We start from the raw sequence: 15,695 nt of genomic DNA, 5'->3' as shown, positions 1-15,695 counted from the left end.
TGTTACTGAGGAGTTGAAACGTAAAAGGCTGTCCTGTAAGCAGGAATTGGAAGCAAATGGACAATCGGTAAAGTTTATATAATCATGTATGTTACAGAAAATCTGTAAATAATAAATAACCTTGGAAGGAAGCAGTTGTTTCATCAGAGAAATATGTAATATTTCCAAGTGCTGTTTGAGTTGTTTCGAAAGTATTAGAATAACTACCATATATACTCATGTATAAGTCAAGGGCAAGTTGTGGGGCTAAAATTATGGATTTTGATATGACCCATGGATAAGTCGAGGATAAAACTTAGAAGCATGTAACAAGGGATGTAAAGGATGAAGCAAAGGAAAGCAATGCCAAAGATTTACAAAATTCCAGAAGACATTAACTGCTTCTGCTCACACTAAAGGCTAGATGGATGAAAGTAGAGGGGGGGGGCAGTGCTTCCAGGATAGATTATGCTCTTGCCTTTAACCAGGGGATGGTTCCTTTTTAAAATAATAGTTAGAGTACAGTACTTTGGACTCCTTTAAAAAAAAAACTAGTCAAGAAGTATCATCAAAATTAGTGTTTATATAATTATTTAACTTTGTATAACTAGCTATGCACAACTATTTTGTCCTGGATTTTTTTTGTATGTAATGCAGATTTCACGAATAATTCGGACAGCGTGTGGAAATGCTTTACTTGTAGGAGTTGGAGGTTCTGGAAAGCAAAGTCTTTCAAGGCTGGCCTCTTTCATAGCTGGATACAAAATATTCCAGATAACTTTAACTAGGTGAGAAAAAATAATTTTTTAACTCATTTTTGTCACCTCATTGTGACAATTGCGTATACTGTATATTCATTTGTTTATATTACTACATATAAAATCCATCAAAGTACTTACTTTTGATAATATCGAGGATAATACTAATATCCAAGCATATGCAGAAATTATTTATTCCCCCAGGATATTCCTCTCCCTTTCCAGTCAGGGACAAAGAAGGTTCCATGTTAATTGTGCATTGAATTTGCTGCGGATTTTATTCCAGCTTTTTAAACAGCTATCCAAGGTTTGTCCTGTTTTGGGGATAAAGTTCAGCACCTTGAATTGCCTCTTAAAATTTCAGAATTAAACACAAAGGTGACTCACTTCACCCATTAGTGGCAGTCTCTGCCATTACATTCCACTATGCCAGTGCATTCCACCCCAACACCATATAGCATTCCACTCTTAAAAGCACTCTGAAATGGAGATGGAAATGGTAAGAGAGGAGGAGGAATACAATTATAGTATGAGGCTTTTTACCTTTGCTCCTCTCTTCCTTTTAAAAATATATTTTAAAGCAGTCAACATAACCTTTGCCAGCAGCAGAACAGTGATGGCCACAAATCTGCTGCCCCAGTATAGCAAACCTTCAAACTTTAAAAATGGGGGTGGAGCATTAAGAAAAAGAAAAACACCTACTCATTTACTTTGTTCTTTGTTCCCATTAACCACCTTCTTTTCCAATGCCTTGCTACCAAATCACAGCTAAACACAATCTGGTAATTTTATTTTGCCTCAGCCTTGATAAAATTAGGAAAAATACTTGTTCCTGAAATTTAAATTTTAAAGTACTGAATATGGGTTTTCTTACTGTACTAGCCTTCCTATGCAATTTCATTTTATTCTGTGTATGTAAGAATAAATACATTTTCTTTCTAAATTACACTTATAGGAACTTATACTTATATGAAGCCTTGATGGCGCAGTGCTTAAATGCCTGTACTGCAGCCACTCACTCACAAACCACAATGTTGTGAGTTAAACACCAGCCAGGGACTCTGGGTCAACTCAGCCTGGCATCCTTCAGTCATTAAAATGAATACCCAGCTTGTTGGGGGCAATTAACTTACACTTCGTAAACCGCTTAGTACAACGTTAAGTGGTATAGAAATGTACTAGCTATTGCTAAGAACTCACTTTGATTTTAATGCTCATTCTGATATCGTTGGTGGCATCCTTACACTATAATAAGTTATAGCATCCTGTGTTGATTTGCCTGTTAGGATTTGCCTGTTAGACTGGGATTCAGTGTGTATTATGATCTTGAAAAAGTAATTACTGTAGGTTTTCCATAGCACCTATGCAACAATGTAGTGTCTAGTGGCATGTGAAGACTAACACATTTTATTTGATTGATTATATATATATATATATATATATATATATATATATATATATATTGGATTCAACTTCATTTCATCAGACACGTGAAGCCAGGGTTTACTCTAAGCTTTTTTTTTCTACTACTGAACAAGAAGCCAGAAGGCAAGGATATACCTCTCCCTGGTCCACCCAGCACCATTTGTTATTTTCCATGACCATGCAGTTGATTGTAGAAAGTGCTAGAGTCAGCCTCGCTGAGATGTTGATTAAAGATGCAAGTCTCTGAGGTGTAATGGCACTGTGAAACCAACCACAACTGACAAGACATATGTAATAGTGATAGTCATTACAAAATCCAGTGATAAAAAACAGTACTTTCTCAGTGTCTGTGAACTCTGCAGTCATGGTGCAAAGCAAGTGTTGAATTCTGCTGGTCTTCAACAAAATAGTTAGGTCCAAAGCTGCTCATGCATTCTGCTTGATCAAAGTTGGAGAAGTCAGGTAGTTACTATCAATTCTGACACAAGGTTATAGTGAGTGCAGGGTTACCATTTGACTATTATTTTCACTTTTTCAATTTTGGAAACTTTTTTTCTTCTATTTGCTTTAAGAAATAATCTTCTTTCCTGGCTGAAGCCCTTGTTGCCAACTGTGCAAAAGTTCATTTCCTGCCACACATTTCATTTTCCTGATGCACAAAAATGAGTCTAGTTGCATGTTAGAATAATGAGTGCATGAAGCTCCAGTGAGCAAAAGTGAAAGCTTGTTTCAAATAAAACATATTAATCTCTATGGTACCACAAAACCTCTTGTTGCTTTTGCTGCAACAAACAATATAGCTACCCTCTTGAAGTTTGTGCACCAGTGGAGATCTTTGGCTTTAGGCTATAGTCCAATGATAATCCTACCATAGTAGCATTGACTGCCTATTAATCATTTGGGGATTGTTCAGAATGTAGGTACTCCGGTTTATAGGAAGGAAGTGTATAAGACATTCATTTAATTTAAGATCATATGTTTCCTCTTCTAGTCTTATCTGGAGCAATCCACACTTGTGGATTATTCCCTGCATGCCAGCTGTCAGTCCAGGAGTCCCAAATACAATTTCTTTGTCTGATTTGACTGCCAATTCTACTCCCTTTACTGGCAGTGTCTTTTATTTTTCTGCCTTGCCAGATGATTGTGTTTTCCCTTCACTCACACACAATAAGATAGAGTAGATTGCTACATAGGGAATTCAGATTACTCTGTGGGGAATTCAGAAAACCAGAAAAGCAACACGAGATGGAGAAAGATGTAGCCATTTTATTTTCAGAAAGAAAGTAAGGAAGAAAGAAAGTGTTGGAAACAGCTGCTGAGTCCATCCCTACTGTCTCAGAGGTTGAGACAGTAGTGAAACCAACACTTTTCAGATGACCACTGCCCAGCAAGTCTTTGAAACTCTGATTGCCACAGGGTTTAAAAGAATATTTATTTCTACAAGTGAGAGTTTCTAAAGGGCTTGCAATGTCATCTCCATCAAAACAAAAGAAATCAGGCAGGAAAGAGCATACCCAGGATGATAAGTCACAGAAAAAGGTAAAGAAACATACATTGTCAATTAAAAGGAATAAACTTGAGTTACCGTAGGGTTTAGAGCCAGTTTCATGAAGTGAGATAACAGAGAAAACTTACAACATTGTTTAGGTGGCCATGTTGGATTTGTGAGTTCCAATGTGGGATGTGTGGCAGTGGAGTTGAGATATGAATGGCCAAATAACAAATAGAACAAACAAACAAACAAAAACAAGCAGGTACACAGCTGTAGGAGGTGACTGGCATCTGTAAGAGAGAACATGCATCAGAAGCAAAAGAAAGGAAAAACAGAATATCCAAGGAGCCAAGAGATGTGGCCTTCAGTCACAGCATTATTAAAAGCAATGCTAGTGAATATGCAGGGAGTGGAGACCTCCAGATTGCACAACATCACCATCACAGCAGCATGCTTCAGCTGATCTATAGAGCATGGTCAGGGAGGCAGTAAACAAGAAATCAACTCCTCATTTAAAAAGCTAAATGAAATGAAAACAAATTATTTAGGCTGTGCTTCAGGCGGTAAAGTAATGACTTCATTGGAGGAATATTTAATGAAATGGTTAAATCAGATGAATTTAATGAATTTATTTCAAAGCAATGAGTTGCTGAGAATGAATTGGCCACTTAATGAATTACCTAATTTAATGAATTCAGCAATAGATGATTTCCAAAGATTAAAGGATTTAATGGGAAATGGAAATAAAGAAACAGAGAAAGCAGTTCCATCACAACAGGGACAGCAAAAAAGGAAATTCATGACAGATAATGAGACGAATAGTGATGGGTCAAGAATAGAGAGCTGTGAGGAATAAAGTAGCAGGAAGAAAAGCAATAAGGCCTATAGCCATTTGGGAAAAGGATATTCAGATTCAGAAAAAGTTGTGAAAAGAAATAGGAAAGGAGGAAATAGTACAGCAAGTGATGATAACTTCTCTGGAAATGAGTCAGAAAAAGAAAAAAAGTTTTCAAGAGACTATTTCAGATTATTGATTTTAAGAATATTTAGAAAGAGTGTTACAAATGTTAGATTTGTAAAATCTAAATCTAGATCAAAATAGAGATGCTTTGAGAAATGAGGAAGGAAATAAGGATTTTAGAGCAACATGAGTTTTAAAAAATATCTTCTCCAAAAGGGATAGAAACGCCATTACTAGATATGTTTGGAAAACTGGTGGGTTTAAAGTGGGAAACGGCATTAATAGATAACGGCCAAAATGTATCCCGAGTGTGATGGATTATCTGAAGCTTCACCAAGTGGACAGTTTTGTTGCAGTTTTGATTTTGGCTGTGATTGTTCCCAAGGACACAGTTTGGAAAGAAATAGATGTACACATGGTGGATTAAATTCTAAAAGAAAGAAAGAAAGAAAGAAAGAAAAAGATGCAGCAGCAACTCTGGCTGTCAGAGCACCAGCATCTTCTATATGTGCAAGGGATGCAGTGTTTTGAGTACAGGATATATTTGACAACCAAGATTTTAGTATGTGTAGTTTACACAAAACATTAGGTGGGGTGGTGGTGGTGGTGGTGGATTCAGAACATATCACAGTACATAGCCAATAAAGGACATGACACAGTGACATTTCTGGCAAGAAACATTATAGGTACTACTATAGCCCAAAGTTCCTTATAGTTGCACTACTGGGAGGCAAATTCTAAATCTAGAACTAATCTAGTTTACCATTCAGAGGGTTTTTTTGTTAGGTACTAAAGCACTGGAAAAATATTAACAGAGGGTAAATATATATATTTCCAAAAATTAAAATTCTTTAAACATTTTAAGGAAACACACAAGTAATGCCCACATTTCAAAAGAAAAAGACAGGAAAGATTTTTAGAAATAACTACTATTCTTTTCAAGGAGGAAGAGGTAAAGGTAGACAAACAGATTTCAGAAATGGCAGTCCAGCTTTGAGGTTAACAGCACGTGCACTACCATCTTTATAGGTCAGAAAAGGCATTACAGCCCACAAGATCTAAAACAAGAATTAAGATAGCGGATTCATAACAAACACTTGAACAAAGATTTGCCATTTATGGAAAAGAATGATGCTGTCAATCAACAGCATCCATACAAGGATGTGTGCAATGCAACAGGATGGAAGGAACTATCTACATTTGTAGCAGCCTTTGGGTGAACTGCGCTGCAGTCAGTGTGGTAGACTGAAGAAAACCACACCCACCCTAGAAGTTGAGAGTTTGGGTAAATCCCATGAATGTGGAATGCTCCTCCATGCCATTCAGAGAATGAGAAGTTGCTCCGTCGGTTCATTCTTGGATGGCAGAAGGAGCAATCTACCCCCTCCCATATGTGGCTTCAAAAGGAAAAGTTCAGAGATTAGGTTTTTCAACAGGCGATGTTTTCCAATGAAATGTACAGTAAAGGAAGTGGAGTTAACAGAACAGAAAAAAGAACTTTGGACTTTGAATTTCTGCACCAGTACCAAGCACACTGGCAATAATCCATGAGAGTGGATTTCTCCTTCTTCATGGTAAGTACCAGCCTCTTATTCTTAGCATTGCACAGCTTACTCCAGAGTGGCATCCTGAGGCTTTGCTGTTGTTAGCATGATTATTTCTGTAGACATCATCTCACTCTAAGTTAGATCTACACAATCTTGCCACTTAACTAAAATTTGTAGGTGATGGATGGATCTACACTGCATGTTAACCTTGATTTTTTCCCTCCGCACACTCTCAGATCATACAATGTGAGCAATTTGACAGATGACTTGAAGCTTTTATATCGAGTGGCTGGTGCTGAAGGAAAGGGAATTACATTTATTTTCACAGACAATGAAATAAAAGATGAGGCATTTCTGGAATATCTTAATAATTTGCTTTCTTCTGGAGAGGTTAGTTTCAGATCAATACAGTCTTTAAAAAATACGTTATTACTAGATTGTTATTTTATCTCTCTGTCCCCAAGGCAGATAGGTTACAGCTTAGAAACACATGCAGAAAAAGATTAACATAAACTTTCAGTTCAGAAATAAACTGTAATTCCTATCTTTGCATGCTTTGTTCACCATTGATTTTTGTAGTGATGTATGATGTAGGCAAGTAACTAGCCACAAATGTACAGAATCTGGGCCTTGCCTCTCCATCCCTTGCAATGGTGACTGCTGAGGGAGACTGCCATTTACCCTCCTGGAAGGAAGGGAAAAGAAGTGGAAGCATAATGATACTCAGCTTTGTGCCCTGGTGGTGCAGTGATTAAATGCAAGTACTGCAGCCACTCACTTGCAAACCACAAGGTTGTTAGCTCAATACCAGCCAGAGGCTCAGGGTCGACTCAGCCTGCCATCCTTCCCAGGTTGCTAAAATGAGTACCTAGCTTGTTGGGGGCAATTAGCTTACGCATTGTAAACTGCTTAGGCAGTGCTTAAGTACACTGATAAGCAGTATAGAAATGTACTTGCTATTTGCTTGTGACATTGGTGAAAGGGCTGTGGAGCAAGTGGATATTTAACCCAGCTCCACCTCCCCTTGCATCTTCTTTGGTCATTGCGTGGAGCATCCATTTTCCTTGGTGGTTAGTGCAACCTCCAGCTGGTTATTTTTGCATCTTTGACCTTCACAGGGGAAGAATATTCTGCCTACTTTGTTCTGATGGTACAGTGGGCTCCCTCTATCCATGGATTCAACCATCTATGTCTTGGAGCAAACGCTGATTTTTGCCATTTTATATAGTGGTCACCATTTTACCACACCTCTGAATTTAACGGGACTTGATCATCCACAGATTTTGGTTTGCAGAGGGAGTCCTGGAATGAAACCCCAGCAGATACCAAGGGCCCACTGTACTTATGGGACAGTTGGTTCAGGATAGTGCATTGAACTAATTGGTTTAATTGGTTTTGATACTTTAAGTGTCACAAGGGAGCAGATATTGTTTAACTTGTCTAATTGAAATGAAATGAAATTCTTTATTTTGGTCAAAGGCCAGCATCAATATAAAATATAACATTAAAAATAAAATAGTACACATAAAATGATTGCTTGAGATAAAAATCTGCCAACTAGAAATGTAAACAATTCATTTCCGTTACATTTAAGATAGATTCATTTAAAATAAAATAAAATAAATAAAATTACCCTTTATGGGTTTCCGCCCTTGAGATAGAAATAATAAAGGTAGATTAGCAATATCAGATTTTTATCACAAACTAGTGTTCAGTAACTACCCAAAGCCTAAGGGTTATTTAACACAGTTCGAATGTAAGCAACATCTACTAGCTATACTGTACTCAATAAATTTCCATCAGCTTACCATGGCGGACATAAAACAGGTAGAATATATCTTTTAATTATACTCGAGCACGGGCAGTAATTACTTTTACTAAACAAGACACTGTCAACACAATTTGGACTTACAAGAATACTTTAGCAAAATGTGGAATCTTAGTTGCAAGATTCTTCGAAAATGTAGCTCCTCCTCAGAAATTAGTTACTCAATGCAAATTAATTCAGAATAACCAAACCCCCAACGAAAAGATTTATTCACAAAACCTAATAGAGCTGGGAACAACCAAAAGCATTCACTTTGACGAAGTAAAGAACTCCAGACCAACAAACCTATTCTTAAATGAGAAAATTCTCTTTGATAAAGATGAAAAAATGTCAATAAGTTCTTTCTGTGCTCTGCCTCCTGTGGCACAAGAAGAAATAATGTCAAGATTAGACCTTTTGAAACTTCACTTAACCAGACTTCACTGTGAGAAAAACAAGACTCTAACAAACCCGGAAGAACACAAAATCATAGATATCTCCATTCCTTCTGAATATGAAAAAGACCCACAATTGAGTGAATACTTATGTGCTATAAATGGGATACCCAGACCCGCTTCAAGTGAGACTCAGTCAAGAGGCACTGAAACCCTTCCTCCAGCCAATGTAAGTAGGAAGGATCCTCCTACATGGCTGGAAATGAGATTTCTAGAAGAAAATGAACTGAGACCTCCAGAAAGACAACCACCTCTACTTGCCAACCAAATCTAACCAAACCCACCCAAAATGGTTTGGTGATTTCAAATGTCAGCAGGCCAAATTTTGACCTTGAAGCCATTAGCCATGCGGAAGACCCAGAAGAAACTTCTAGAAAACCCCATCTAACTTACTCCAAAGAGCAGAATACCTTGAAACTGACAAACATTACAAAAGGGTATCCTTCTAAAATAATACATCATAAAACGCAAAACAAAATTTTACAAACTAAGGCTGAGATACTACATCCTCAATATCCCCTTAAGAATCCTCAAGATCTATTCTTACAACCATGACAAAAAAAGGATTGCCAAAAATTTCACCAAGATAAACAACGTCTAACACTCCTTTCATGGGACGTAGCTGGCTGGCATCGCAAAGCAGGAGACCCTGACCTTCTGGACTTTATAGCAAACTATGATATTATATTGATGCAGGAGACCTGGCTAAGAGAGAATCTGTCTCTGAATGGATTCTCTGCATACTCTCTTGATGCAGAACCCAATCTCTGTGGAGGTCGCCCAAAAGGCGGCTTAGCTATCCTGATTTCCACCAGCATTCGTACCAGTATTGTTAAACAAACTCCTTTTCTTTGCTTAGCAACAGCCTTGGTTATCAATTTCTGATTATTTAGCTTACTGTTAATAAATGTTTATCTCCCTCCATCAAAACACCAACAACAAATCAAAAACAATTGGACAAAGTTAGAAGAATACGTCTCCGACTTAACAACTTTATATCCAAAAGCCTACATTCTTATTGTAGGAGACCTAAATGCCAGAATAGGCCAAACAGATGAATCTGTACTCCCAGTTCAAACAAAACCCACCAGAACCAGATGCTGCCCACTATATTCCAACAAGGCAGTCAAAAGACGAAGGATGCAACTGCACTGGCCTTTACTTAATGCAGCTAGTAAACAAACTCGATTTAGTCATCTTAAATGGGAGTGTCACAGGGGATAGACCTGGCAAGTACACCTTTGTATCTGGAATAGGAGCTTCAACAATTGACTATTTCATAGCTTCATATAGCCTATTAAACACTATTTCTAGTTGCTATGTGAGCAAACGTTTAGAGAGCGACCACTTACCTCTAGTACTAAAACTTAACATTGATACTCAGGACATCTTCACAGAGTGTATCCAAATGTTAAATCTTGATACTGAACAAAGGTTTACTAGAATAAAATGGTCAACCCAACTAAATAAAAAAACAACACTATTACAGTCTGAAAGCAGTCTACGCCAACGAGAAGATCTGATGACAGCAGACTCACCTGCATTAGTCTTCACCTTGTATCAAGAACTAATCTTGAACCTGCAAGAATGCCTCAAACCCTCTGGTACGCTAAAAGTTTATACTAAAAAAATCTAAGCCTGGTTTGACCATGAATGTATTGCCATGAAAAAAGCCCTAATAAAACAGTATCAGCACTACAGAGAACTAAATCTTCTCACATTACCACCTAAATGGTTTGTGTTAAGAAAGAACTACAAGAAATTAATCAAAACTAAAAAAGATCAGGAAATAAGATCCACATGGCAAACTTTAATAAATGCATCAAAGATGAAAGACTTGGCTACTTTTTGGCAAGTGGTCTTGAATGCCTGGCCAAAAACAACATCAAATATGGATTATTTTGTTCCTCCCAATTGCTGGGAAACGTATTTCAGTACCATCTTTACTCCAGGGGAGATCTATCAAGCAACATCTGAACTAGACATAAGAAATTTACCAAACTGGCCTCCAGTTACTGCTAAAACAGTACATCTTCTGATTTCCAAATTAAAAACAGGCAAAGCTCCTGGTTGTGATAACATCCCTCCTGAACTACTAAAAACAAATACAGATTGGTGGGCTCCTGTTCTCACAAGTTTGTTTACATGGATTGATAGAACGACACACATCCCAGAGGATTGAGGTTTAGCTATTATTATTCCAATTTATAAAAAAGGTGAGAGAACTGACCCGGCAAATTACCGACCTATCAGCTTGTTAAGTATTATCAGCAAATTATATGCTTCGTATTTGCATGAAAAGCTCCAGGACTGGATAGAGCAAGAAAACATTCTTGCTGACGAGCAAGCTGGATGTAGAACAGGTCGAAGCACAGTTGGCCACGGACTTATTCTGCAACATTTCTCAGAAAAGTGTGCACCAGTTAATGAAGGTCTTCATATTGCATTCATAGACTTCAAACTTGTCTAATTGACATTTAATTAACTTAACTTATCCCTCCATGTTAACTGTCATATTTCAGCCTGCGAGAGAGTGAACAGGCAGGCCCAGCTCCTTCCGAGCTAATGCAAAGAAGAAGAGCCCTCCCTCCAGTCCATCTGCCTTGGTCCAGGCCTCAGAGGGAGAGAATAACCACTGGGCCTCATCCCCTTTCCCACCATCATTCCCTTCTCCTTTTGTGTCACGTCTTTTAGATTGTAAGCCTGAGGGCAGGGAACCGTCTAATTAAAAATAATAATCGTAAGCCGCTCTGATAACCTTTAGGGCTGAAGGGTGGGGGTATAAATACCATAACAACAACAACAACAACAACAACAACAACAACACCTCAATGTGTTAACTTAATGTATTTTGGCAGGCTAGTGGGGGGAAGGGAGTCCTCAGGCGGTCATCAGTGTATACCCACATGCCTCTTTTGGTGAAAGGGACTCCCTAGACTTATACTTTGGATCCTGGGACTCAGGGATGGGAAATGAAATAATTTTTTGGCCTGCATTTGTTTGGTTTTCTCCTTTAGGACTCAGGGCTTGAGGAGGGAGACATCCTGGACAGGCTTCCTATAATTAGGCCAGATGCATGCAACCTTAGGTTTATGGCTTGTCTTTGGGGTTTGGGTGGCTCACCCTTGAAATAATAAAGAAGTGGTAATATTCCTATCTTTGATATACATTGCACTGGCAGAGATAATGTGTTCAGAGCTCTTTGATTAGAAACTAAAATCATGACAGTCAGCTGTACAGTGTTAAGAGCAGGGCTGGCTCATCCATATAGGCGAAATAGGCAGCCGCCTAGGGTGGCAAAGTTTAGGGGCGGCTTGGCAGCTTTTTTGTATAATTTTTTGGCTTTTTGACTAATTATCAATACTATGACGAGAGATTGGAACCTAAATTTTATGTCATGTTTAGCTTTAACAAACGAAACAGCGGAAATCAAGGGGTGAAAATAATTGAGAGGGGCGACAGGGGTGCCAAAATATTTCTCGCCTAGGGTGGCAAAATACCTAGAGCTGGCCCTGGTTAAGAGCATTCCCCTTATCTTCTGCTCTGCCAAATTGCCTGTGCCAGAGTTTTTCTTTAAAATACTCCAATGAATTAAAGCACATCTGTTCAAATCGGGGAAGAAATTAGCCTTTTCTGTACATAACAAGAGCAACAATGAAGATCCAGGAGGAACCAATTCTTCCCCTCCTCCATGCCAGCTCTGAAAAGAGCCACAGGCTGCTTCCATGGACAACTGTGGCACAAGAAATCTATGGCTTTAAAGCAAGAAGAAATACTTATTTTCAGTGATGTTTGCTCTTAAAATTCTAGTAACATATTAAAAAGCCTCTTTTTAAATGAGCATTTCCTGCTTGTTTTAAAGGGGAATTTCTGATTTGGCCATAGTGAACAGTTTATGAGAGGCTGAAGGGCATAAAAATGGTTCTGGGGGTGTTTCTACTGAGGCCTAACCAGAAGAAATATATGGGAACACAGAGTTGTAATTTGCAAACTGTTGTTACATGGATGTTAATTTTCCTTTTGCTTTTCCAATAAGATTTCGAATTTATTCCCTCGAGATGAAATGGATGAAATAACTCAAAGCCTGATATCTGTAATGAAAAAAGAGCTACCAAGAGTGCCTCCTACTTTTGATAATCTTTATGAATATTTTATAACACGATCAAGGAAAAATCTTCATGTTGTCCTCTGCTTTTCTCCAGTGAGTTACCTGTAAAAGCATCTTGGCTTACATGGGACATATTATGAGTTCTTTTCTTTGTCTCGTTGAAGGTTAATGGGGCATTCTAAGAATGTATAAATAAATGGTTTCTTCTTCTTCTTCTTCTTCTTCTTCTTCTTCTTCTTCTTCTTCTTCTTCTTTTACCAGAAATGTGTTCCTCACAGTTAAATGTTTAATATCTTGGCAGTTTCATAGACTCACAGAATAGAATCATAGAGTTGGAAGAGACCACAAGGGCCATCCAGTCCAACCCCCTGCCATACAGGAAATCACAATCAAAGCACCCCTACAGATGGCCATCCAGCCTCTGTTTAAAGACCTCCAAAGAAGGAGACTCCACCACACTTCAAAACAGTGTGTTCCACTGTCGAACAGCTCTTACCATCAGGAAGTTCCTCATAATGTTTAGGTGGAATCTCTTTTCCTATAGTTTGAACCCATAGCTCCAGATCCAGTTCTCTGGAACTGCAGAAAACAAACTTTATGCATCCTGAATATGACGTCCCTTCATATATTTAAACAGGGATATCATATCATCTTTTAACCTTCTTTTCTCAGACTAAATATGCCGAGTTCTCTAAGCCAATCCTCCAATTAAGTGTTGGACTACAACTCTGGAGATCAGGGTTCATTTCCCCGCTTGAGCATAAAAGCCCACTGGGTGACCTTGGGCAAATCACACTCTCTCAGCTTCAGAGAATGGCAATGGCAAACCCTCTCTGAAGAAGCTTGCCAAGAAAACCCCAGGATAAGTTCACCTTAGGGTCATCATAAGTAAAAAATGACTTGGAGGAACACAACATTCAGGAGCAGCAGCAGCAATAACATGTGTACATAGAGCCAGATTATCTCGTATATACTGTAGGAGTTGAGTTTATGTGAGGGAATTCCAAACTGAAATGTTTCCACAAATACGTTAGGCTAGATGCATTGCCCCCTACATGATGCTCAATTTATTTATTTTTTAATTATTATTCTTGCTAGGTTGGTGAAAAATTCCGAGCACGTTCTCTGAAATTTCCTGGTCTCATATCTGGCTGCACCATGGACTGGTTCACTAGATGGCCCAAGGAAGCCCTTGTGGCTGTATCAAATTATTTCCTGTCAGGGTTTAACATCGTCTGTTCTCCTGAAGTTAAAGCACAAGTGGTAGAAACAATGGGCATCTTTCATGACCTAGTTTCAGAAAGCTGTGAAAATTATTTTCAAAGGTACTGTTTGAAGTGTATGTGATAATTTTGTAATTGTCCAGCTTTAAAGGTTGATCTTTGTTACTGGAACATACATACATATACATACACACAAACACAGAGAGACATATATTTGGGGGGAGGCAGAATATATATTTTATGCTCTTTCTCTGTCTCTTTGTATTTGATGCCTTTGGGGTATTTAGGTCCTATTACACATCTCTAAAGAGGTTTCTGTGACAACACAGACATTTGAGGATTAATCCTCTCGCTAAACCTTTAACAGCAGTCATTATTACATAAGTAATGTCTATTCTTAATCTAGCCTGGATGTCTGTTTTACCAGTACAGCATAAATGTATGTTTTAGGGTAGCATGTCAGGGTTATCAGGAACTTCACTATTAATCAATAGTGCCTTCTGCATTGGAGGCATGTTCAAAGCAACATGATAATAACTTTGAGCTTATTTTTATCTTCTCCCCATGCCTGCTCATCTTGTCAACTGATCAGTCAAAATAAACCGTGCCAGAGAGGTTCACTACTGATGTTCATCTGCCTGAGGTGCACTAGAAGTTGCAACTATTTTACCTGCCCCAAACAGAGCACCTCTGAAGAGGGTCACGATAGTGTCTCTTTACCTACCTCTCTTGCATACAATTGTGGGGGTGTTTCTTATCTTGTTTACATTCCAGAACATCTGGCTTTCTTCCCCTACCAACCTGTACCTTAGCCAGTTTTCTGTGGACACACACATACACATTCAAACACAGCTCATTGTTTTATTAGCTAATATTAGCTTAAATTCTATCCATTAAAGTTGTACGAACAGTCCAAGAAGTTGGCAACAGAATATTCTCTGGCCTGTATAGAATTGTATGAATTAAACTGTGTATTTGTTTGGGATTTTATCAGATTAATGCATAATTATTTAATCCCAACTGTTATTGATGTTGAACATTGCAGATATCGACGAAGAGCTCATGTCACTCCGAAATCATATCTGTCTTTCATTAATGGTTACAAAGATGTTTATAGTGATAAGCTAGCCAACATTAATGAACAAGCCGAGCGTATGCAAATAGGTAAGATAAAATTATGCTTTGTTATACCTTTCAAAGAGAGGGTCATTTGGCACCCTTTTTTTTCCAGTGACAAGTGAATATCAGTTTTTAGCAGTGCAAGATGCTGAGCTAAGCCCCATTAACTTTAGTGGGACTTTCTCCTCAATAAGTGTGTGTGTGTGTGTGTATTAGTTTTACCATGAACCAGTACAACAAACAAATATCTACATCTGTATAAAAATACAACTCAGTCTGAAGACACTCTCATCATTCCAACAACAATGCAACAAAAACATTATCTCCAAAACCTTTATTCTTTTTTTAAGATAATTAACCTAATGTGTAATGCCTTTAAACTATTTTCCATGTCTATTCCAAAGAGTCATAGAATATCCCCATTGCAAAAGATGTTTCTCAAGTATTTCAAAGCTGTTGTCAGTGTTTATAGATAACTTTTCATTTAAGACTGTGGACCAAATTCTGTCCAGCCATTTTTGTACATTAACTGCCTTTAAATATGTCCAGTGTTTTGCATCCTCTAGCCTCACCACACCAAACAACTTTAACATCAGCTCTGTATCTTTCGATCTCTGCTTTCACTTTCAAATAAAAATGACAGTAAGAAAGCAAATGGACTGAACATCAAATATCTATGTCCAGAATCTTCCTATTTTTGGACAGTCTAACCACATATGATTAAATGTTCCAGTGACTCTGTACTCTTTCCATCCATTGGATTTATTTATTATAACTTCTCTCAAGATAAATTCCATCTGTGGGTAGTTTGTGCCCAGGAT

The 15,695-nt window shown here is 38.0% G+C and overlaps 1 protein-coding gene across 3 annotated transcripts in view; it reads left to right on the top strand.

Moving 5' to 3' along the window:
* The window catches only part of DNAH8 (dynein axonemal heavy chain 8), a 203,483-nt gene that overhangs the window by 125,934 nt on the left and 61,854 nt on the right, over positions 1-15,695 (top strand). For all 3 annotated transcript variants that reach the window (XM_089529590.1, XM_089529589.1, XM_089529591.1), the window contains exons 62-66: positions 637-767; positions 6,399-6,552; positions 12,461-12,625; positions 13,631-13,857; positions 14,801-14,919. In XM_089529590.1, coding sequence (XP_089385716.1) covers positions 637-767; positions 6,399-6,552; positions 12,461-12,625; positions 13,631-13,857; positions 14,801-14,919 — 796 coding nt within the window. The remainder of the gene's footprint in view (positions 1-636; positions 768-6,398; positions 6,553-12,460; positions 12,626-13,630; positions 13,858-14,800; positions 14,920-15,695) is intronic.

The sequence above is a fragment of the Sceloporus occidentalis genome, unplaced genomic scaffold (genome assembly GCF_023333645.1).
Source record: "Sceloporus occidentalis isolate IW3139 unplaced genomic scaffold, rSceOcc1.0.p SCAF_6, whole genome shotgun sequence".
In the NCBI taxonomy this organism is placed as follows: Eukaryota; Metazoa; Chordata; class Lepidosauria; order Squamata; family Phrynosomatidae; genus Sceloporus; species Sceloporus occidentalis.
This window is presented reverse-complemented; position numbering and strand designations above follow the sequence as displayed.